The 24758-nt window shown below is 37.3% G+C and overlaps 1 protein-coding gene across 1 annotated transcript; it reads left to right on the top strand.

Moving 5' to 3' along the window:
* Positions 1-225: 225 nt before the first annotated feature.
* LOC110384868 (uncharacterized) lies at positions 226-15046 on the top strand. The gene is made up of 10 exons (XM_021346643.3): positions 226-433; positions 546-603; positions 2291-2420; positions 3501-3588; positions 4495-4626; positions 5205-5306; positions 10217-10299; positions 12696-12804; positions 13525-13663; positions 14325-15046. The coding sequence occupies exons 1-10, from the start codon at positions 394-396 to the stop codon at positions 14473-14475; spliced, it is 1032 nt and encodes a 343-aa protein (XP_021202318.1). The 5' UTR covers positions 226-393; the 3' UTR covers positions 14476-15046.
* The last annotated feature ends 9712 nt before the right edge of the window (positions 15047-24758 follow it).

Genomic DNA, 24758 nt, shown 5'->3' with positions numbered 1-24758 from the left:
ACATTCAAAGATGTCAACGTCAAAACAATGGAGCAATGACTTAGAAAGCAAACTATCCTCAAAAGCTCAGTCAGTCTTACAGCTTATGCAGTTAATTAGAATCCCAAAGGTCAATTTAAAAGAAAGTCAATAAAATCTGAAACTTATTAAAATTTCTCAACTACATATTGTAATATTTCTTTAAAGTTGACAATAAATTATGATTATGATTTAAAAATATAGTTTATTGCCATGCTTAAAAAAGAGCTTGTTTTGGCGCCAAATTTGTTTTTATTTACCTATTCTAGATTTATTTTGAAATTTGTTTTTCGTTGTAATTACATAATTCCTTTTAGTTTGTTTTGAGTCGTCGCCGAAATAGTGAGTTAATAAAACTCAAACAAAAATAGCACCATGGATAGATACGTAATACGGGAACCTCGCAATGCCACAGGTGGGATTTATTTATAATTTTATTATTATCGTTTAATTTACTTCAAGATTTACATAATTAAAAATTGTTACATAGATAGATAAATAGACTGATATATTATATAATGTTTCAGACTATCCGCCAGGAAACCAAATCCTATCGTTTTCAGGAAACGTTGGAGGGAATGCCATGTAAGTCTTTTCATCTCTATTTATTTCTATCAACTTCGTTTATGTATCCATTTTAGAATGTAATTATTTAACTAAAACGTTTTATGTTTAACTTTATACCTAACTTTACGTGGACCGGCTTAATCATCATAAATAGCCATGGTATTGTTTAGTATATTTCAGGGTGTTCTATAAAATAAACTAGCGACATTTTATGTCGGCGTGTTGGCATATTGCTGAGTCATACTAATCCATTTAAAACTTTATTGTTAACAACACTCTATTTATATTTTGTACAATTAAGTGATAAATAATTATTTCATCTGTATAATGAACAGAGTAATTACTAATTTACTTTAATGATACAGAAACACGAATTATGAAAAATAACTCTCGAATTGATCAGAAAATACATCAAGTCGGCGTCGGAACGTAACTTCGATAAGGCAATGCGTCATGATAATCGCCTTATCGTTGCCGCCGCTGACTACTCCCCGAATCCTGATCACGCAGGAGCCAGTCACCGTCGTCGCCCTAGACACGTCTTTACGGATCCATCAGATCCAATAACCCTGCAAGGGTTAGGGTTAGATGCCTTCCGCTCTAATAGCAGGAGTATAGACTCCGGTAGCCGTACTCGTCGCACTAGGCAAAGAGTTCGACGTACAACCTAACCTAAGCATCAGCCCGCTGAATTTCTCACCGGATCTTCTCAGCGGGTCGCGATTCCGATCCGGTAGTAGATTAATTCGCGAAGCAGCTACTCTTAAGTTGTTAGGTCTCCTTTGGAGGCGGTCAGCTGTAGCAATCGGCTAACTGTTAGCAAATCCCGCCCCTCCTCGCTGAGCCCTTGCCTCCGGGCCACTAGTAAGCCATTAACCATAAAAAAAAAATACAACGTAGCCTTCATCATTTGAGCAAACGTTTGAGACGTTAGGTCGAAGTCTCCAATTCTTGAAAATCCGAATTGAATCTTAAACTGGAGGCGTAAATACCAACTACAAGAAAAAATACAGCTTTTTTTTACACGCGATACGGTTATTCTTTCATCGTGTAAGTCGAGTCGCTCCCGTGCTTAGTGCGAATTTATTAATGTTCTCGATAGCGTAAAAGTTAACTCAAATTTGCAAGGAGCTGAAACGACTGCCTAAGTTTACCGCTAGGAGCGCTGTTCCAACTGCATACAAATTTGGGATAACTTTTACGCTATCGAGAACGTTAAAAAACTCGCATTAAACACACTGAGCACTACTAGTACGTGTTCTGTTATTTTTTATTGTTTAGACGGGTGATTGACCTCACGGCTCGCTTGGCCGTGATCACCAGAGCCCATAGACATCATGACATGATTACCATTGACATCACGCCGCGAATATGACATGAGATCCACGTCTCAATTGTAAAATGTACCGACCGACCTAGCCTTCGAATAGAAAAGTATCAATGCTTAGCGGCAGAAAGCAGCAAATTACACTCATGTTACATTTTTTTGGTTTTGTTTAACGTACCAATAAAAAAAATGGTATGGGTTCGCTTGATTTGAAGATCACTCGAAAGAACCACACTAGGTGTCCTACATTACTCCTACTACTCCCACTAATTACAGCACGGAAATTAAGGTCTCAGGTATATTTGCATTAAAAATATCTTAACATTAACATGTAATAATTAAAACAAAGGAATTATAATATTATATTTCATACTTCAGTTCAGATAATGTTTATTACGGACCGTACACGATCAATGATTATCCAGTCGGTCAAGGAATTCCACGACCGGGATTTATTGGGCCTCAAATAATTAATCCTCCGCAAGCATTCTCTTCCCCGGCAATCAATGCAAGTAAATTTGTTTTATGCATTTGCAAATGTGTGTTTACGCATTACAGACACGTTTTACAAAAAACCATCCAACAAACAACATCAGAAAAAAATCCCAGAGTTTAAGACTAAACTCTAAGAACGAGTCTTGATATAAGAAAATACCTACTGACCGTTTTAGACCCACCTTCACGAAGTGTTTAATAACTGTGTACCTAAAGACCTTTCATATAGGGTCGCTTTAATGAAACGTGCCTAAATAGTGTCTTTTATTTATCTCTCAACCAATTTTTACAAAACCCTTCTACAAGTCATTTTTTTTTCAACCTTGTATTTGGCAATCATCTGTCATTTTTCCTTTTCTTTTTCGACATCTTCCAAATAGGTTTAAGTTTTTCTACCTAAATAGATGCGATAGTGGCCTTTTTGGTCGCCAAATACTTTTAAACGTTATTATTATAACGAACAAATGGAGCGTTATTATTGTAATGTTAATCAAGTCTACAAAAGATATGACACACCGCAGACATATGTCTACTAGATGGCACTACGTGGGAGTAAGGCGCTCTTTCTCAACCTTTCTAGTAAACTGTATAGTATTTTCTTGGGTCTTCACGAGTTGTTAAACATTGTTAAAACTACTTCTACGATTGAGTTTTTTTTTTGACCTTAAATATTTTTTTGCTTTGTTGGGTGGGCAAGCTCACGGGTCACCTGGTGTTAAGTGGTTACCAGAGCCCATAGACCTGTACAACGGAAAAGTCATCCACCTCGAGACATGAGTTCTAAGGTTTCGTTTTGTACAGTACAAAGGCTGCACCATCCTTCAAACCGAAGCGCATTAGGTACCTACTGCTTCACGTCAGGGGTGGTGATATACACCCGTACGGACTTACAAGACGTCCTACCACCAGTTATTACCAAGGATTCGAATAAATTCAGTTATCGTGGTCACGGATGACTAAGGTGTTGTTGTGGACATTCGATTATTGTGGTATTCTAGAAAGCAACCGTAAAAGTAGTTTTAATTATTACTTATAGTTGATTGTATTTTATGTTGTTTGATATAAGGCCTCAAGGTACCTATTTCATTCACAGCACGGAATTGATCATAGACAAATGTCCGGAATTGATCCTAGGTATTTGGCGAACTACGCTGATAGTGGTGCTCATTTTATAGTTTCAGGTAAAAGTCCTACGCAATCTTTAGGACGAATATGTTAATTATTTTAATAAAATTGTTGTTTAGATCTGATAGGTTACTGAACAATCAACGGATATCTTAATGCACATAAGTCTCGAGTAATTTTTATTTTGTGTTTTTTTATTGCTTACTTGGATGGTAGAGCTCATGGCCCACCTGGTGTTAAGTGGTCACCGGAGACCATAGACATCTTCAACGTAAATGCCGCCACCCACCTTCAGATAAGAGTTCTAAGCTCTCAATATAGTCGCAACGGTTGCCCCACTCTTCAAACCGAAACGTATTACTGCTTCACGGCAGAAATAGGCAGGGTAGTGATACCTACCCATGCGGACTCACAAGAGGTCCTACCACCAGTAAATATCCAGTGTAATCAAATCAATATCTCATGGTTCAACCTTAAGGCCGGTACCAATTTTTCTAAGTAATTCTGCATCCATTATTATAATGTGCTCACGATGGGGCTCTAAATGAAAGAGCAACATCTTAAATAATTCAGTACCTACAGTTGTGAGCTCAGGTTGCTACCACATTTCTGTTTATTTCTACTACGAAGCTATCATGAATTGTAGTTTGAAGTATGATATAACAGTACTCACTTAAACAGATTCATAATATATTCAGATATTTCACGTTCTGATGTTCAAACTCTGCACATAAAGCCTATAAGTAATAATAAATAGACGAGCATAAACCAAACATTATTAAATGACCCTAAACTGGCATTCCCTATAAGTAATGTGGGATACTGACATAAATATTTAAATGTAAATAATATATAGATAGTAAGCATCCCGACAAAGAGCAAGCTTGGTTTATGTATCTTGGTTAATAGAAATGTTGTAACAGCGACAAAAAAAGTTAATAATCCTAAGGGGTAAACGATAGGTCATACGGTACAAAGCGAAAGAGGTCCAATTCCTGCTTACGGTACAGAATATAAATACCGTAACGTAACGGGACAAGAACGATATCAATTGCACGAAGTTATTGGAGGGCCGAAGCCAAGTGCCGGATCAGGTGAGTTCATTAAAATGCGAAGGGAGATAATATTAGTGTAATAAAAAGGACAAATAGTTATAGAAAAACTTATTTGTAGTAAAGTTCTGACTTGTATTTACTTGGGGATAGAAAGCGGTTACTGTATCCTTTTTTTCTGTTGATATGGAAATATTTATGGCTCATGTGAATGAATATTGACGTCATTGTTCAGCCTCAGTAATACGAAATTAAAAAGCAACTGTAAGCATTTATAATGGCAAAATATATTTTTTTTTTTCAAATTTCTTTTTAAATATATTTATTTATTTATAGAGAAGTAAGCAAGACAAAAAATTCTAAGTATAAATATTAATTGCAACAACAATCAATAATCAAATAATAGACTTATCAATTAGAAGTCTATATGTAATCATTTACATATTTCTCGAAAATTCCACCGATTTTTAATTCCGACCGTTAAAAAGCCTTATTAAGCTGTTCTTAGTTCACATCGAAATTTAAATTTTCGACATAACTGTTCAAGAAAGACTTTAGTTTATTTCACCAGAACACAAAAAGTTTTATTTATTGCTTTGTATTATCATAAATTTATTTAGAAATGACCAGGCAACAGTTGAAGTTCAAACAAATCGACGATCAAAAAGCGAAAGATTTGAAGATGATGAAACGAGAGAATCAACAAGAAATACGTCAAAACAGTACGTTTTAATTATTTTGATTAATTTAATAAATGGTAACTATTGCTATCTGTATATAATAAAATATTTAAGACCGTTTCGACTAATAATAACTTGGTGCGTAAAAAATTCTCTCACCGTTAAAGTTGGAACAAACAAATAGCCGATCTTTAAATAGCGTGCAAACTGATTTAAAACATTCCAAGCTCCTGATCGTGTCATGGTATTGAGATAATATACGTAAAAATATTTCGTTTGATGATAACTTATTGGACAAAATTCATTAAGATCGAAACTGCAGTTTATATACTTTTTTATTTTGATATTTGCACTGACTCACCAAACTATTATATTAAAAAACAAACAGGGGTTTTTTTTTTAATACACATCATCGTTAATATTAACGAAGTTCATTTTGGAAAACAATGTAGATTTTCTGTGATGGTAAATGACTTGATTGCTCACGATATTATATATTAATATAATATAATATCATAATTGCGGGTTAGTCGCTGACAAATTTGTAATTCAGAATGAATGACACGTGCTGCGTTTTCCCGGGAGAAAGTACTTGATTTAGGGTTGTATGTGGTGTCCTATAAATACTAGAGTGGACTGTGAAAGGGGATATGCGAGAGAAGGGTCTCAGTGCAGTGATGCAGTATGATAGGTCTGCAAGGAAAGGTGGACATGTTACGCTGATCCCACGAGTGGGATAAGGGCACTCCGGTCGATAACCTACCAATTGTTTTGTAGATCCGTTGGTACATAAACTTATAAACCAGGGAACATACAGTCGTACTAATTATAACAAATACACTGCGCCATGACGCTAAGTATTCTCTGCGTTAATCCAAGTCAAGTATCTTTAAGCGAAATACTATCTTGCGTAATTGGCTAATAAACAAACAAACTTTTACTCTTATAGTATTAGTGTACGTAATATAAATTAACTTACCTTATCTGATATTATAATACCCAATAACCGTTGCGACTCGACAATTAATAGCATCAACATGATACGTAGACGAAGTTGTCGGAGATTCCGGGAGCTTGTATACTAAAGTCCGTGAAGCTAAACCCCCAAGCCCGTATAACAAGCTCATTACTCGGTATTCTCGTCTCGGCAAGAGGAACTTCGCGTTGCAAAACCCTCTGTAGGTTACAGAATCAAACAGTTATTTTTGTGATGCTATCATAGTTAGTTCGTACTATTTAACAGGATAAATTATTAAGCTATTGCATAGATTTTATCGCAGGCTTTGAGCGCGGCTTGAGAGCGGAATCATGAAATTCCGTAACGAAAAAAACCTTCCACCCCTCACTACGCCTACTATGTAGCTCGCGTTCAACATATTCACACGTTGCGCTTGTGTAGTGTTTAAAGTAAGATTTTGTTTTTTCCCTACCTATGCTGATAGCCTTGGGAGGCTATTTCAGCTTCGCCCTAACGTTTGTAGGTGAGCTCGCGGGGCTCAACCGGAGAGTTGCTAACGGCCTGGCCACGGGGATCGGCGGTGCGAACAGCGAAGCGGTGGGCGAGGCGACCATTCGCGCAGCACCGTTTGCAGGCCACGGGTACTCACGTTCGCCGCCGCGACTAGTAAGGAAGTCCGACAGCGAAATGTCTATATCGAAATTATCTCGATATTGCTTACAAATTAATAGTTTTTTGGTTCAGGACCTATTATTTGGAAAAGATTGTGAAGTACATGATTTGAATAAGAATCGGAGTATACCTATAGATGGAGAATTCCACAAGAAGTACGAGAAATACTTTGGGTGGCTAGAGTTCCAAATAGCTGGTCTAGCTAGTATTTCAGCTATTTTATTTTTTTATTGCTTAGATGGGTGGACGAGCTCACAGCCCACCTTGTGTTAAGTGGTTACTGGAGCCCATAGACATCCACAACGTAAATGCGCCACCCACCTTGAGATATAAGTTCTAAGGTCTCAAGTATAGTTATAATGGCTGCCTCACCCTTCAAACCGAAACGCATTACTACTTCACGGCAGAAATAGGCAGGGTGGTAGTACCCACCCGTGTAGACTCACAAGAGGTCCTACCACCAGTAATTACGCAAATTATTATTTTGAAGATTTCATTTTTATCACACGATGTTATTCCTTCACCGTGGAAATCAATCGTGAACATTTGTTGAGTACGTATTTCATTACAAAAATTGGTACCCGCCTGATATTCGAACACCGGTGCATCGCTCAACACGATTGCACCGGACGTCCGTTAGGCCACGACGACTTTAAAAATATAAAATAAAAAATAAATAAAAAATATAAAAATTTCGGCGTTAATTTTTCGCGGCGAAAACAACTAAACTCATTTAATCACTGTACTATTCGCCGCGACTACCGCTCGACTCCGTGGCTCGCGCCGTCCGTATTCATGCATTTGTTTTGCTCGCCCGCCGCATCGCGCGATTCGCTCGGTACATTTCGCCGGTCGCTTCGCCGGTCGCCGGTGCGCGTGGCTTGTTAGGTACATTTCTATGCGCTTGTTTTAGTCGCTAGACGCTTCGCCGTTCGCACCGCGCGAATATTCGCATCGGCGAATGTCCCGTGGCCAGGCTGTTACACTGACCCTTTTTTTTTTTTTTTTTTCGGGTAGAGGGCCGAAACTCCTACGAGGTCCCCGCGCAAAAGGGGCGCGCGGGGTATGTGAGACTCAACGGTCTGCATGGTGTTGTGAGCAGACCGCGGGCCCAAGGATTTTAGGACCCACCCACTAAACGACTCCCCTGCACTCTTACACCCGACGTCCGATCCCCTCCGAGGTCAGAACCCGGATGAGGTAGGGGGGCTACCGCGGTCAACACTACAACCAGACGGCGCGGCTCACCCCAAGGACGCCCAGCCGACGGAGCCTTCGAGGCGAATCGAAGGCTCTGAAACGTCGGCCGTCTCGGTACGACAGCCCGTCGGGCCGCCCAGACGGTGCCGCTGGTGTCCCGGAATACCCCGCTGGATCAGAACTAGCCTGCCGGGTTGGGACGCGATACACCGTCGACCGGTCGCTCTATTCACTCCACGGCAGCGCGCTAGAGTGCTGGTGGCGCGCCGCGCGGCCTCACCCCCTCAGGTCGCCCCTTGACCTTCACCGGGGGGAGGCCGCTACCTACAGGGGCCGGGACGTACGGGCGTATTCCCGCCTCCGGCCCCCGGCTCGACGGCGACGGATCGGTGCGGAAAGGGAAGAGCTCTCCCTCTCTCGCTCCGCCGCCTCCTTCTGCCAGATGGTGGACTCGCAGAAGTCGAGCATCGCCTTCCAGGATGCTAACACGAACCCTACCAAGAGCCGTGCTTCGCAGAATCTACCACCGGATCGAAAACGCGACCCACTGAGAAGATCCGGCGAGAAACTCAGTGGGCTGTGTCTGAGAGTTAATTTACTCGTCGAGCCCTTCGTCGCAAGCGACGGGTTCGACGAGGACGGTGACCGGTGCTTGAAGTACCTAAAAGCACCGTTAGTGGATCGGGAGGATCCGAGATGACGTGTTTTGGGCGACGTCGACTGCTTTCCTTTCTGTCCGCAGGATCGGGAATGTAGCTACCGGCGGCCACGATGAGAGGGTTCTCGTGTCGTGCCGCTTTATCGAAGTGGGGCCAAAAGTAAGAAGTCTAAACACCGATGTATATACTATCAAAATATGTGATATAATTTCGTGGGTAGCACAACGATAGCGCGATTCAGCTTTTTCGTCAAGCGCCGTCTATCGGCGACAAACGGAATTGTAAAATAGAAAATTATATCACATTACAATGCGTTGGGCGTGCCATCTTCTATCACTTAGTCGAAGAATTTTATTACTACTCCTACTACTCATTCAGTGATTGGAGTGGCATTAAAAATAAACAAGCTAAACCGTTGATTCTGGGCGTATGAGAGTTAGAACTACCATCCAAAGGCGTGTCTCTATCCCATGTAGCGCCCTCTAGTGAGTGTGCGGTCAAAATGGAATACTCACAATGTAGCAGATTCATTGTAAGTTAGCCCACTGAGTTTCTCGCCGGATCTTATTTTATTGTTGTTTTAATATTAAATTATTATTGTCGATTTATAATTGCATAAGTTGATAAAAAATGCTATGCAGTAGCTTTACCGCGGCAGTCTCCGAGTGCCACACGTCTTTTTTTGAATATACTATGTACTCCACAACTTTAAATGTTACTAGCTGTAGCCGTCCGCTTCGCTGGGCATTTAAAATTAACATTATTATTTCTCACCCCCACAAAGATTCTCATCATTAACACCCCCGCAACTGGTGTAGGGAGTCCAACACGCATATAAATATTAACCTATCCAATAAGTACATGTATTTACTACATGAATACCAAGTTTCAAGTCAATCGCATGCATGGTTCAGTATTTATAACGGAATATCCGTAAAAACCACTGTATATTTATATCTATATATATAAAAATGAAACCCGTTTTCCGTTGTCACGACATAACATGAAAACGGCTTGACCGATTTGGCTAATTTTGGTCTCGAATTATTTGTGGAAGTCCAGAGAAGGTTTAAAAGGTATAAAAATATGAAAATTCTCGGAATTAAATAAAAATAACAATTTTGTTTTCCCTTTCACGTGTCCCCCCCCGTCGGACGGATTCCTTTTGTTTGTTTTAAGTTTATTCTATATAAAAGTTTAGGTCTTTTATTTTTCGATTGAGGCACTACGAAGTCTGCCGGGTCAGCTAGTATTAGTATAAGATTATTTCGTTCGTGCTAACATATTTGTTAAAAATTACTTCTTTAAGAGCAAGGTTTATATTCGCGATTTTTTAACAAATCATTCAAGCAAACTGGGTAGGTTTTAACAAACAAAATTATATTTATATTCTATAGCTATGCTATGCTTCTAACTATGCGCTAAATCAAAGTGAAAAGAAACAAACCATAATGCTTTTGCAGTACCTGCAAAACAAGCAACTGAAATAAACTCGCCGAAGGAAGAGCCACAGAAGAAAATAATGTCACGCTCCGACAAATTACAAGTAGGTTGAGCAGAATTTACGATTCACTTGTCATTATTTTATAGAATAACAATACGAAAAATAGTTGATCGCAAATAATTTTGTATGTTGAAACAAGGAATTTAGGTGTGTTTTACATTATCATTTTTTTTGTATTGGCCAGCTATCCTCTTGCGGCAGACCTTGAGACAAAATAAATTTTTAATACAATTGCATTGCAACACAGGCAGGATTGTCGTTGTTTATCGCGCGGGCTTGTGATACAGGGAGGACATGTCATAGTGCTCAGGAAACGGCGTGGAGGAAAGTTTATCAAACAAATCCTCAGGGCTCACCACACTGTGTCGTTTAGGGATCATGAAGTCGAACTAACTCGATGTTTCAACTCATGTGTCAATTCATTTACATTTTACAACAATCTAATATCTAAAAAGAGGACTTAAAAAGTTTAGTCTGAAATATGAACTGTGTTCCTGCACGGCTAGGTACGTCCATCCTGCTTATTATTGTCGCTAAGTATTTTCATTCTGGGTTGGTGAGCGGTGCGGCATCTGTAGAATTAAAATTTCGACCTCATATCTCAAGGTGTGTAGCTTTGTTCACGTTGTGATCTTTATGGTCTCCATTAATCAATTATTAAACAAGGTAGGATCACGAGCCTATCCATTAAGCACACTAAAGATAGCTAATTCTGCCCACTGAGGTTCTCGTCCGATCTTCTTAATAGCTTGCGACTCCGATCCGGTGGTAGATTCTGCAAAACACTGTTGTTGTGTGCTACTTCTTGTGTTAGCAAATACCCCCAAGTTGAGCCCGTGAGCTCTTCTTGTGAGCCTCTTAGTCTACCAAGAAATAGGTAGGAAAACAAAAAAGCACATTTTCAACAAAGCTTTGATAGTTTTCGCTTACTAACCACGAAACTTATCAATACTACCCTAAGTCTTTATAAACAATACTTTCAACTTGTCACTGGCGCATAATTTATCACAATTGAAAAGGGTGACATAGTAAATCAGACGACGTCGACACAATTTAAATGGGCCCTGAAAAATGCAGTTCTGTTTTTCATGAGCTCGCGTGCAAACCCTTCGCTATCATTATTCATTGTCAAAAAGTAATCGTTAGGTTTAATAAAGTTTATCATAAAACAAAAGTCGATTTGGATAAGTTCACGTTGTTTTTTCAACATATTGTCATAAAAATTGGGTAGGTACGTTCAGAGTATTTTAGAGAAAAATATATAATTGTTTTAAAATTCGTAAAAAGCTTATTTTTACTGCGAAAATAATTCAAAATTGATGCACAAAACTAAATCTTAATTATATAAATTAAAATTGCGTTAATCAATGTATCAAAGCGAAATTAAATTCCATTTAAAAATAAAGACAAAACAAAATTCAGCTTTTAAACGATAACTTTTATGATCGCTAGCAATACGAGCTGAAAAGATTGATATAGGCAATGTAATAATAGCCAAGTAGATATGAAGAGGTAAGTAAACAAAGAGGCAGCCTCTTTGTCGGCTGGTGCTCGATGCAATATCCGCTCTCCCTGTCTCTTTTTGTCTTGCAGAAAAAAGTTATTTCAGATGAAAAACCGTAATGTCCTTTAATAAAATAAAAGTGTTGTATTAGCTGAAAGTACAGAAATCAAAAATTCTTGCTATGTATAATATTTAATGACTTATTAGCAGTATTTCGGTAGTGACAGAAACAAGAAGTTTTTGTATAATTTGAACGTATTCTATATTTACATTTTATGAAGGCAGGTACGCATTGGCACAACTAAAGTTAGTTAAAAGTAAAGAAGAAGCTCTAAGTTTTTGCAGATTCTTCTCAGTGGTAAATCATGTTTTTTTTTTATTGCCCTTGTAGGCAGACGAGCATACGGCCCACCTGATGGTGAGTGGCTACCGTCGCCCATGGACTTCAGCAATGCCAGGGGCAGAGCCAAGCCGCTGCCTATCGCTTAATACTCTCCACGAGCCTCTTTTAAAGAAGGACATGTCCAGTTAAAAGCGCCTAAGAAGGACTATTTGAATAAAAACGTTTTGATTTGAAATTCCGAAACACTCTTTGTCTTGTCTGTCTCGATCAAGTACATAAAAATTATATAAAAAACATCTATAACTTATTAAGTTATAACTAGACAAGCCAAATTAAGCTGCGTAATTGTAATCTAAAATGTAACAAGATTAACTCGTACTGTGGAATACTCCGATTTTCTTCGGTAATACCAACTCTGTTCCCTCGAGGGAAAGTTGAAAACGAACTAAAACCAGACGAGAAACGTAATACCTATTTCACGAGTTCTAGCTCATAAAGACAAAATTAGATACTAAGTACCTATTTACACCCTTTCATTAACCCTTATCCACAAAATATAGGGTTATTATAATAACAAACGGTACAATTCAGGCTCTATACAAAAGCGGGCCCCGGGCTTTCTCCGGTCCTGTTGAAAAGGTGCTTAAATGGCACAAATCTCTTCAAGATATCGGAATCTTGGTGTTTTATGAAATTGTCGGTAAGTTTATTAAGGAATACTCCACATCAGATAGCCGCATTAAAATCACATTAATCTATATCATACATTCTTCTAATGTTGGTTAAAAAAACATAGAATTCTATATTCTATTCTCTCTATAGCTCTATTTTTCCTCTATTTTTCCTCTCCATTTTTCCTATATCAAATGTGTTTTTATTTTTAACTTAAACGGGATGACGAATTTAGGGGACACCGAATATTTATGTATTAATGCGTGAAGCAAAAAAATGCGCGTATGGAGGAGTATGAAATTTCCCAAGTTATAGAGAAGGAGTGCAGAATGCAAATCTTTTTTTAATTATCCTTAAAAAATACAATAGATCAATAAAAGAAACATAATACACACTACCATATATTTGACACACACACAAACACATGCATATATACTCTTCGTTTATTTTCAACCTTTTGTTATTAAGTCTGTGGTCAACTTGAGCAAGATTAATATTGTTTGTCTTTAATATTATTTATTTATAATGTAGTCTTAGCGAAATCTGTGATTATAGGTAGTAAAATAATAGTATTTGATAATAGAACTATAATAATGTTCAAACTTTCAAAAAATTTTAGTCCAATTTCGACTACCGGGGGACCACTAGTTAAATATTAAAACGTCATTTGCCGCCTACCACAATAGTGTCTACCAGTAGTACTGAAATCAAGAATTGGGATGAGAGTTAAATAAATAGTTATTTACAGCCAAATGTGTAAGTATAAGGCCCGGCGAATATAATGCTAAAAACCTAGTCATTAGAGACGATAATGGCCCGGCTATGCAGATCGTGTATTACGAAACTGATTTCTTACTACCTGAACTGAATCCGCCCTGCACAGTAAGGTGAGTGAACACTATAATAACGTTAGTTTACAAGAACCTAGACACTTGTAATTTGTAGAAAATATTCTTGGGTTACTCAAAGGTAAGTCGAGGTGTTTCGTCTTTAATTAAATTATTTAAATAATGATAATTTTCAATGAAGAGAGGTGTAAGAAATCGTATTCAAATATCAGACTCCAATCGCGCGTCTGAGCTGACACCCACTTTTTTTTTTCAATTCCATATGATACGTAAGTAAAATCGCACACCTGTAAAATTTAAAAGTTGCTAAAATCGGGTTCATTTTATAAATATTTTACTTTATCGACTCAAGTACCCTTATTCATCGAGTGTTCGGGAATTACGATTAGATGCAACCGTAACTTTTAAAAAGCACTCGTGCACACTTCATCATATTTCCTCATTTACGTTTCGCAATGTATTTTGAGCTATTGCATAGCTTCTATCGCGGGCCTTGAACGTGGGGACCGAATCATGAAATTCCGTAACGAAAAAAACCTAACACCCCTCACTCCGCCTACCATGTAGCTCACGTCAAACACATTTAAAACACACATTGACTATATGAGAGTGTACATGTGTGACACAATAAAAAAAAAGGTAGGAAATAAAAGTGCGACACATTCAGATACGTGTGATGTTTATTTTTCGAACGTGACAGAGTGATAGGCAAGATGATGCCCGGTGCGTGTAGACTGCACGCCTTCAACATACGTCTGGCGACTGGAGACGACATAGCGACGTTGTCGCGTCGTGCCGCTGTTGCAGCGCACCATATTGCCAAGCTGTGTAAAGAGAATGCTATCGCTTAAATTTAATATCACTAATTTAAACTAGGAAATTCACTCTAATATGTTTTTTTTATTGCCCCTGTAGGCAGACGGGCATACGGCCCACCTGATGGCGAGTGGTTACCGTCGCCCATGTACTTCAGCAATAACAGGGGAGAAGCCAATCCGCTGCCTACCGTTAAGTACTCGTCACAAGTCTCGTTTGAAGAGGGATATGTCATAGCGCTCGCGAAACACCGTGGAGGGGAGATTATTGATTATCACCATCAAACATTCAGATGATAACGTTTTTCGTCTCAATTCAGTTATTTTGTAGGAAAATAATAATTTTATAGACGGTACTCGGTACTTTAGATATGTAAAAATACGATTGTTTTTATTGATATTCTCATCAGTTCTAATTAGTTTCATCAGCCCCAGCCTTAAGTTATGCTTCAATAAAATATTTTTGAATAACATTATTGTTATTGTTTTAAAGCAAATTTATCAATGGAAACAAGTAAGTGGACTCCATAGCGTGTGGAACTGAATTATTTAATATTTAGTTTTTAATTACTTTTCATTAATGTAATAATAAACATTTCGTTTTACCTATATGCTTTTTATTTATTAAGACAAGTAGCTCAGTCGTTGTTAATGACACCCACGCATTCTGACTACGATAAAGCTATGATAATCAATCCAATCAATAATAATCATTTGTTAATAATACATATTTGTGTTCTATGCCAGTATTTTATTGTAGTTTTTAGTTCACGACATTTGATCGATGTAGTTAAAATGTGAGCGGTTTGTTTAATACTAATCACTCGTAATCTTGGTGTTTTACGAAATTATCGGAAAGTTTATTAATGACTAGCAATGCACTAGGCTATAGACTACCTACTGCGTTCTTTAATTCATAATATTCATAAATCTTTAGCTTCATTAAAATAGAATAAAATTTAGAAATTTTTGAAATTATCTAATTCCAAAACGAAGGTAAATTAATAAATACAAATATCAAGAAAATTTTACGTCTCCTGTGAGCTGTATTACCGAGTTGGGAGTCGTAAAAGCACGTGAATTTTAAATTAATCCCGTGACATCCTTTATGGTACAACGGTTGGGAGACGAAATTTTACAGCCTATCCAACAGGAATCTTGAATAAGGAAGGCAGGAGAGCTCGTCCCAGCTCTCAATTTTCTCGTGAAAAACTACCTTATGATCCTTTTATGTTATTATTTGACTACATGAAAAATTTTGGACTTCAACACCAATATCTACTACTGTATACCTACTTCTATACAGTTTGTCGATGCGTATCCCGTAATGATTCGTTTAAATAACGTTAGTTATTTAACTCATTTGTTCTCATAATTCCAATTAAAAGCACAATTCTACAAGTCTAAATTTTGAACATCATGCGTTTGTCCCGCCTCTATGGCATAAATTTCGCAAACAGGACCCAATTTATGAATTAAGTACTTAACCCTCACGAATGATTTATATAAAGAAGGAATAACATCGGGTAATAAAAATCAAATATTTGCTAGCTTAGTGGTGGTAGGACGTTTTGCGAGCTCGCCCAGGTAGGGGCCATCACCCTGCGTATTTATACGGGCGAAGAAATATTGCGTTCCGGTTCGAAGACTCATCTCTCAAGGTAGGTAGTGGCACCACCTAAATACTATGCAATGAAAAAAATTCTGGTATTGCCGGTAATTATGAGCGTTGGGGACTACTTTTATTATATTATTATGCACGTTAGGTTATTAAACGCTCGTGTGGCTCGTATATTTCATTAATAAAAAATCTAAAATAAATTATAATGTAACGGACCGTCGTTGCTTAAGTGTAAAATTACAAATGTTTTGATGACTATTCAAATGAAAATGGAACAAAAAAAAGTTAATTAAGTCCTTTTCATCGTGGGATAAAAGCGCACTGTTTTGCCTTTCCTTCGTCAAGTCAATTACGCTTTGAGAAAAATGAAACCTTGTTAAACTGGAAAGTGGAATATTTTGCATATTTTCTCTATTTAAATAAAAATAAAACGTCATTTGTCTGAACATGATCTACGTAGTATCGTAAAATAAAAGAGAACTTCATCTTGGTATCTATGCACTTAGATGAGTTTATTAACAGAGATAATTTGTACAAAAGAAGTATTTTGTCTTTCCAGGTATACATAAGTACATAATAATATATATTCCACCATCTAGCCTATGTTTGCTGCAAAATAGTAATGTGTTCCAGTTTGAATAGTAGGAATATTTTAATTAAAATACAATTTACATATAGACTTATCTATATTTATTTTATACATATTAAGCCTTAATTTATATTATGTGAAAAACAAATAGAAAATGAATGTTTTCAATCGTTGAAGAAAAAAATGGTTTTTCAACCCAAATGGGACATAAAAATGAATCCTACAAATTACACTTTACAAAATTATTATGTTAGGCATCTTTCGTTCGAAGAATTTCAAACAAAGCCTTGCTTTACAAGACGGAATGTTGTGGATTAACTAAACATGATTTGCAAAATACCTATTCAAAACAGTGCGTTTCGTAATAAGCACTAATGCTCCACCCATTTAATTAAGATAATGTGTGCTTCTAGCAGCTTTGAAAGAGGCTACATCAGGAAAATGAAGGTTGCCATACAAATTTCCTTTACACGTATTTTTTGTGAAATACAAAAGCACTCGTCGAGCCAATAATAATTTGCTTCTGCTTAAGAAATAGATTGGATTTTGATTTTATTAACAAGATTCAGATTTTTCTAACCATATTTCGTGAATATGTAGATTCTCAGGAGCTTCCAAAACCTTAACGACCATTGCGGCAACATCCTCCATATCAACTTCTTTTGTTGCAATATTTTGTCTATCATAATTCGCCTGTGATAATATATTTGTTACCTTAATGTTCACATTTAAATGTTTCAATTCGACTCTTAAAATTTCATTCACCGCATCAATAGCTGCTTTTGTAGTTATGAAAACACCTTTAGTTTCTTTTTTATTGCTATGCTTAAACTTGTCTATGAATAGAATAATGCCTCGAGATTTTCTTTCGAACATTGATCGTGCAGCGAGTCTCGTAGCTGCTACATTTAGTTTAATATTTAAATCAATTATCTTTTTAATTTCAGTTAATTTTCCATCATTTACTTTAGTATTAATGTTACAATACGAATTATTTATGATAACATCGATTCCTTTGTAAGTATGATTGATTTTTTCAAAAATCTCATTGAATTTGTCAATGTTTATGTTACAGCACTTAAATATCACTATTCCTTGTCTGTCTATAATTTGTTCTTCTAATATATTTGTCTCCTTATCATTTTTAACAATTCCAATAACTGTCATGCCGCACTTCTTAAGTTTTTCAGCTATATGCATTCCGTATTCATCTCCACAATCCGTAATTAAAGCTACTTTTTTAACCCAAAACTCCATGTTTATATATTTATAATTTAATTTTGTGCTCAAGTAATGTATAGTTATATTATATTTATAGTTTGTATGATAAAACTATTTGCTTATAAAATTTAAGTAACAATGAATTTAATGTACTAATTCTCTCGTCTTATATACGCAACTAAGTATTGTTAAGTCTTAATGATACTAGTAATATTTTGTTTTTTATACTCATTAAGATCTGATATAAAATAATAAGGTGACTTGAAAATTGTTATACCTAAAACGGAAATACTTAGGTATCATAATATGCGATTTGCGTGACAATTTGAAACATTTCTTTATTGTATTGAGTAATTGTAATCATTTTGGTTCTTGTATATACACAATACTGTATGTTTGTCAATATTCAAGTTGAATCTCGGTATGCTCGGAGGTGCTTCAAAAAGGGTTATTTTAATTTTAGGATTAATTAAAAAAAAAAAAACTTTATATTGGAGCTATAAAAACTAAGCGCAAAAAAAAAAATACAAAAATCCATACAATTTTAAGGAAACTATCGAGTTCTTGGAAGAAATTATCTCCGTGAAATTACTTAATCTCTACTTACTATCAGGAGGACCACCTACTTGTATATTTGATTTGCCCATGGCCAACGTGGTTTGATGTGGTTATCGAGTCCTAAGACACATGTCATAATTTATAGAGAAACCCGCCATCTTAAGGCATGGAGGTCGAAATTTCAATTGGAATGTAAGGTCTCGAACCCTTTATGCCGAAATGCATGACCACCTCACCGCAGAAATAGGCAGATGGTACATATTCGGGCGGTCTTTCTCGTATAATACGCCCTAACATTATGTAATACTGATTTTCGAACGTAATACCCGGGTATAATATTCAAAGGATACTTTTATATTAATGCGACAGGCAACGAGCTCGTGGCACATCTGTTTGTTAAGTAGTTAGCAGAGCTTATAGACATCAACAGCGTAAATGCCATAGCCTATCTTTAGATTTGAAAGTTCTAATCTCGGTTCTATAGAATAGTGGCTGTCCCACCCTTCAAACCGAGACGCATTACTTCTTCGCAGCAGAAATAGGCAGCTTGGCATTACCTACTTGAGTGGACTTACAAGACGCCACCAGCTGCCGCCTATTCTCTATTAAAGCCCTTAGTCGTCATGATATTTTTGTTTTACTCTACCAATTCGCTGGTAGCCTAAGAGGCTATTACAGCTACGCCCTGAAGGGTAGATGAGCTCACGGACTCTACCTGAGAGGATTTTCTAACACTAGCCCTAGCAAGAGCACTGCTTCACAGAATCTACCACCGGGTCAGAATCGCGACCCACTGAGAAGATCCGGCGAGAAACTCAGTGGACTGTGTCTATGTGTTAGTTCGCTAGTTGAACTCTTCGTCGTAATAGACAAGTTCGATGAGGACGGTGACCGGTGCTTGGGAGTCCTAAAAGCACCGAGAGTGAATCCGGGGGATCCGGCAAGACATATTTCGGGTGATGGCGACTTTACATTGCTCCGTCGCAATCAGAAAAGATCCATAATATTCGCGGAATTATACGATATGTGGTATTTATTATATTAGGATATAAGCACAGACTTATTATTCTAACAAGTACTCGTTAACAGTGAATTGTTTATTTTGGACTGTTACAAAACAAAAAAAAACTTATAAAATATGTATCGATACAAACATTCTATCGAGCATTTACAGTATCGAGTGTGATGTAGCAAGCACGAATCTATTTGCAATTCGACAGAGCGCGGGAAATAGACCACTCTCTCGCAGGTAATTGGGTCTAATTCCTTACTGGTAATATCGCCTTGTTTAGCTTTTCATTCCTATTCACTGTTTTATCAATTTGAACAGCTACGAGTGGAGAATTTTATTCTCTTTATAGCGACCCGCCCTCGCTTCGCTTCGGAAATTGTAATTTATTATTAATCTTATTGAATTTTCTTCTAAACTAATCTGCACGTAACGGTAACAAACAAAAAATCTAATCTTTCCTCTTCCTGGATATAAATCCATGATTCATTATTTTGCCGCCGTTGTACTGTTAAAACTGAGACTCTACAACTCATATTTCAAGGCGAATGGCGGCATTTACGTTTTAGATGTCTATGGGCTCCTCTACAGGACTGGCTACCCATTTAATATCAGGTGGGCCGTGAAATCACACATCCATCATCATTCGCCTACTCTTTTCCCAGTCACCTGGGGTCGGCGCAGTATATTTTCTCCTTCGATACTCCTCTATCATATACCATTTCTTCGCTCACTCCTTTCTTACAAATATCGTCTTTCACGCAATCCATCCATTTCTTCTTAGGTCTACCTCTTCCTCTATATCTTCCCACATTCATACTTAACACTCTCTTACCAATCTCATTCGCACACGGTCGTAATCCATCTAAGCTATAAAAAAAAACTCAGCTATGCCTAGATGAAGTCAGACGCTATATTTATCATACAGTACCCACAGCGTTCGTGCTAGAACAGTAGTCTACTGAAACCCTAGACCTCATATCTCAATATAAGTGGCAGTGTATACTCGACACTCGCTGGTCTGTGAGCTCGTCCACCCATCCAGACGTAACTGCGTCTGCAGCACGTTGAAACAGGGCTCGCTGTGTGCCTGCTCCAGCAGTTCCAGCAGTACGTTCCGTCTGGTGGCGCGCAGCCCGCACGAGTAATACACGGACGTGCATGACGACCTGTGGATCTTGTTCTCTATCTCGCTGCAGTACCACGCGCCCGCGACGAGATGTTCAGGACGTGTCTATAATTGTCAAAACCTATTTTGAAGTGATTTGGGTGTTTCAATGTTGTATATAACGTATATTTATTTGAATGTGGATTAATATCATCTTTATAAAAACCTTCAGAAATTATAATGCTTTATTTTAGAACAAATTTGGTTAGCATAAAAAACGTTAGAGTGAGCCAATCTTAATATATAGATATGTGCTGTCGCGGACTTTTTTTTAGAACTTTTGAAGGGGAACAATTTTGTTATACATTATTTTAGCGAAACTTTAACCGTTTCCGCAGCACATGCAGGGGAAGCTCTCAAAAGGCAAAAATACCCCGATTTTGAAACATTCTTTATTGGTGCTCCGCTTGTCTATTGATCTTAGCGTGATGTTATGTAGCCTATATATAGCCTTCCTCAATAAATGAGCTGTCTGACACTGAAAGATTTTTATATCGGACCAGTAGCTCCTGAGATTAGCGCGTTCAAACAAAGAAACAAACAAACTCTTCAACTTTATAATATTAGTACAGATTTGAAAAAAAAGAATACTGTAGGCGTATTGTTAATTATGGCTTTGGATTCGTGCTATTTTCTGGATTTTATATGATAGCGATGTGTTTAGCTAATTAAGTAAATTAATTAGCAACAGTTTCATAAATTTAACAAAAATTGTCAGCAAATTGAATGTAAGTTATTGAGCATCACAAAATCAAAAAATATGTCGTTTCATTCACGTACGTCAGCGACAAAAAGCCATCATTGTTCGCGTTACAATGGCGCTTCAGCGGAATCCTCCGAATAAATTGAACGCGATTTATAGACAATTTTTCGTTCTATAGTAATTCGGCCAGCCAGTACGATCCATTAGCCATGCTTTGTTATTTTTTTTTTAAATAAATCGTTTGAATTAAACATCTTATGCCATGATTTAATTAACTACCGCTGAAGCCAAGATATAATATAATATGTCATGATTTTATTGGTATAATGAGTTCAATCGAGATCGAATAGTTTCATCCTTTTAAACACAGCCATAGAAATAATATGGCAGTTCATAGCGATTTACTTTTAAGATTAGTAAAAATATAGATAACAAATACACTATAAAAAGTGAAAATAAAATAATTCCAGATACATGACGTATTTCAGGTTTGTTTTATACATCCTTACAAATAGATAAAATTCCTTATTGAAGTAAAAACATGTCCATGGAATATGCTAATATGAACAATTGCATTTCGAGAGAATGAAATGCCCTGCACACTTAATTACAATGATTTCCTCTGCATGATTACATTACAACTGATTGAATACAATATTTATGTTACTTAGGTACCACCACCCCGCCTATTTCTGCCGTAAAGCAGTAATGCGTTTCGTTTTGAAGGGTGGGGCAGTCGTAGCTATACTGAGACCTTAGAACGCATGTCTCAAGGTGGGTGGCGGCATTTAAGTTGTAGATGTCTATGGGCTCCAGTAGCCACTAAACACCAGGTGGGCTGTGAGCTCGTCGTGGCCTAAAGGATAAGACATCCGGTGCATTCGTGTTGAGCGATGCACCGGTGTTAATCCCAGGCGGCTACCAATTTTTTTAATGAAATACGTACTCAACAAATGTTTACGATTGACTTCCACGGTGAAGGAATAACATCGTGTAATAAAAATCAAACCCGCAAAATTATAATTTGCGTAATTACTAGTGGTAGGACCTCTTGTGAGTCCGTACGTGTAGCTATCACCACCCTGCCTATTTCTGCCGTGAAGCAGTAATGCGTTTCGGTTTGAAGGGTGGGTCAGCCGTTGTAACTATACTTGAGACCTTAGAACTTATATCTCAAGGTGAGTGGCGCATTTACGTCGTAGATGTCTATGGGCTCCAGTAACAACTTAAGTGGTGGGCTGTGAGCTCGTACACCCATCTAAGCAATAAAAAAAACCACAACACCAGGTGGGTAAAAAAATATTCCAATACGAGTCAGAGAAAGTAAAAGTATTTAAATAAAACCAGAAATTATTGCAAGCGCCAATTCACGCATTCTTACTACTATTAATAGTCAAGTTCGAAATTTGTGATGGTATAAAGGTAGAAAAATAAAGTCAGTATCCTACGACTGTGGTATACCTTTCCATGCTTCAGATAAAGGAAGATTCGGTCGGTAATGGAAAATGAAAGGACGTGTAGCAATTTTTTATTCCAATGAGACGGCATTATTTTTCAGTACACTAAGAATTTCTTTCAGATTTCTTTTAACGGCGGCTTTCCTAAAAAAGAAAAAAAAAAGTTCGGAATAGAGAACAAATAAGTATGTCTCTTAAAACTTCAATAGCAAATTAGAACATAACACGAGTATGATGCTTTAAAAAGGGAAATTTTATTTAACTTTAATCGGTAACACGTTTTAGTTCAATCTATTTTTCAAATACTTTTAAATTCTTATGTCATTGTGGTGTACTTACCTTTTTTTGGCATTTTATATTTGTCCCTGCTTAAGATTCTTTTACTCAATACAAACAAAACCTTTCCCACATCACAGACGACCGAGCAAGCTTGCCTCTCCTGTATTAGACTAAGCCAAGCACATAAATTACACAGAAATATGTATCATAAATCAGTCCAGTTGACAGTTATCCTGAAATTACTAAATGGTTGATATTTTCACGTTAGTGTGGCGTAGCATTAATTGGTTAAGAAATTGATTTACGATTTTAATCAAAGATTGCTCAAAAGCTAGTTTTCCTAAAAAAAAAAATAGTTGAAAGGAAAGTGGTCGTTGGTTATTTGGGGGTTTTTTTGGGCGTTCTATTCTGAGATTTTCAATTCTTAAGACATTGACTTTTCAGTGCAGATACCGCTGCCTATCCTTATTTTCAAATTTAAATTGTACCGGTATAACAGCGTATTTATTCTTCGAACTGGATGATCATAAACATTCACAATTGTGGAAGTGGATGAGGAATCAGGAAATTAGGAAAAATAGTCACGAAACTGCTACTGTGAATGAAAATGGGGGATAGTATAAGCAATAATAAAGGCCCAACGAAGCACAGGTAATATGCTCACGGGCTATTAAAAGTCATCGTTGCCTAGTGGATAAGGCAACCGGTGCACTCGTTGAGAATGATGTAAGTATGCCAGTATTGAAATCCCGCCTGCAGGTATGTACGAATTTTCTTCTCAATAGTGTAGATACCCCTTATCTGTTCGCGATCGATATTCACGCCGATGAATAACATAGTGTAATACCGTGTGTAATTTATAAATTTACATAATTACTGGTGGCAGTGCGAAATGTAAGTTCGTATGGGTAAAGTCCACCGTGCTGACTACTCGCATCCACGCGTAGCTGGTATAGTCCTTTAGGCTACAATATATAGAAAAAAAGCTGCCTATTTCAGTCTTTTTTTTTCCTACCTAGCTGAGAGCCTTGAGAGGCTATTTCAGCGTAACCTTAACTAGTAGGTGAGCTCACGTGGCTCAAACCTGACGACATTGCTAACACGAACCCTAGCAAGAGCCGTGCTTCGCAGAATCTACCACCGGATCGGAAACGCGACCCACTGAGAAGATCCGGCGAGAAACTCAGTGGGCTGTGTCTGTGGGTTAATTTACTCGTCGAGCCCTTCGCCGCAAGCAACGGGTTCGACGAGAACAATGACCGGGGTTTCTGTCACGAAGCCGTCATAAGTTCGGGTTTCAAGAGTGGGACAGCTAAGAATGCAATTGAGGTATAAAACTTATCTCAAAGTGGGCGGTGACGTTCACGCTTTTATTACCTATATTTCTATGCGCTTTATTCATTCGTCAATAAAATGTGAATCCAGATAGATGGCCAGCATTAAGTTGGTTAATTCTCTAAAAAAAAAAATGATCCAAAACTTTTTTGCTTTTTGGCTTCTGCTTCTCACTTGTCCAAACCTTGCATTTATTTTATTAATTTAATTTATTCCATCAACGACTATCAATAGCACGATCATACAATAAAACAAAAAGAGTAATAAAGATTGCTCTTGAGATACTTTAATTTGAATTATACAAATGTTTCTACTGGACGAACCAACGAAAAAAAAAACATTTTATAAGAAATTCACACATACTGCGCTGTCTGCGCTA

This window comes from Bombyx mori, chromosome 8 (assembly GCF_030269925.1).
Source record: "Bombyx mori chromosome 8, ASM3026992v2".
Classification (NCBI taxonomy): Eukaryota; Metazoa; Arthropoda; class Insecta; order Lepidoptera; family Bombycidae; genus Bombyx; species Bombyx mori.
Note: the sequence above shows the minus strand (reverse complement) of the source record. Positions and strands in the feature narration are given on the sequence as shown.

What these genes read in the sequence shown, in the direction of transcription:
- LOC110384868 (XM_021346643.3), top strand. Translation starts at nt 394, where the DNA reads ATGGATAGATACGTAATACGGGAACCTCGCAATGCCACAG. An exon ending in AACGTTGGAGGGAATGCCAT is followed by an intron (nt 604 to 2,290) that starts GTAAGTCTTTTC and finishes TTCATACTTCAG; the next exon opens with TTCAGATAATGTTTATTACG. An exon ending in TCTCTTCCCCGGCAATCAAT is followed by an intron (nt 2,421 to 3,500) that starts GCAAGTAAATTT and finishes TTTCATTCACAG; the next exon opens with CACGGAATTGATCATAGACA.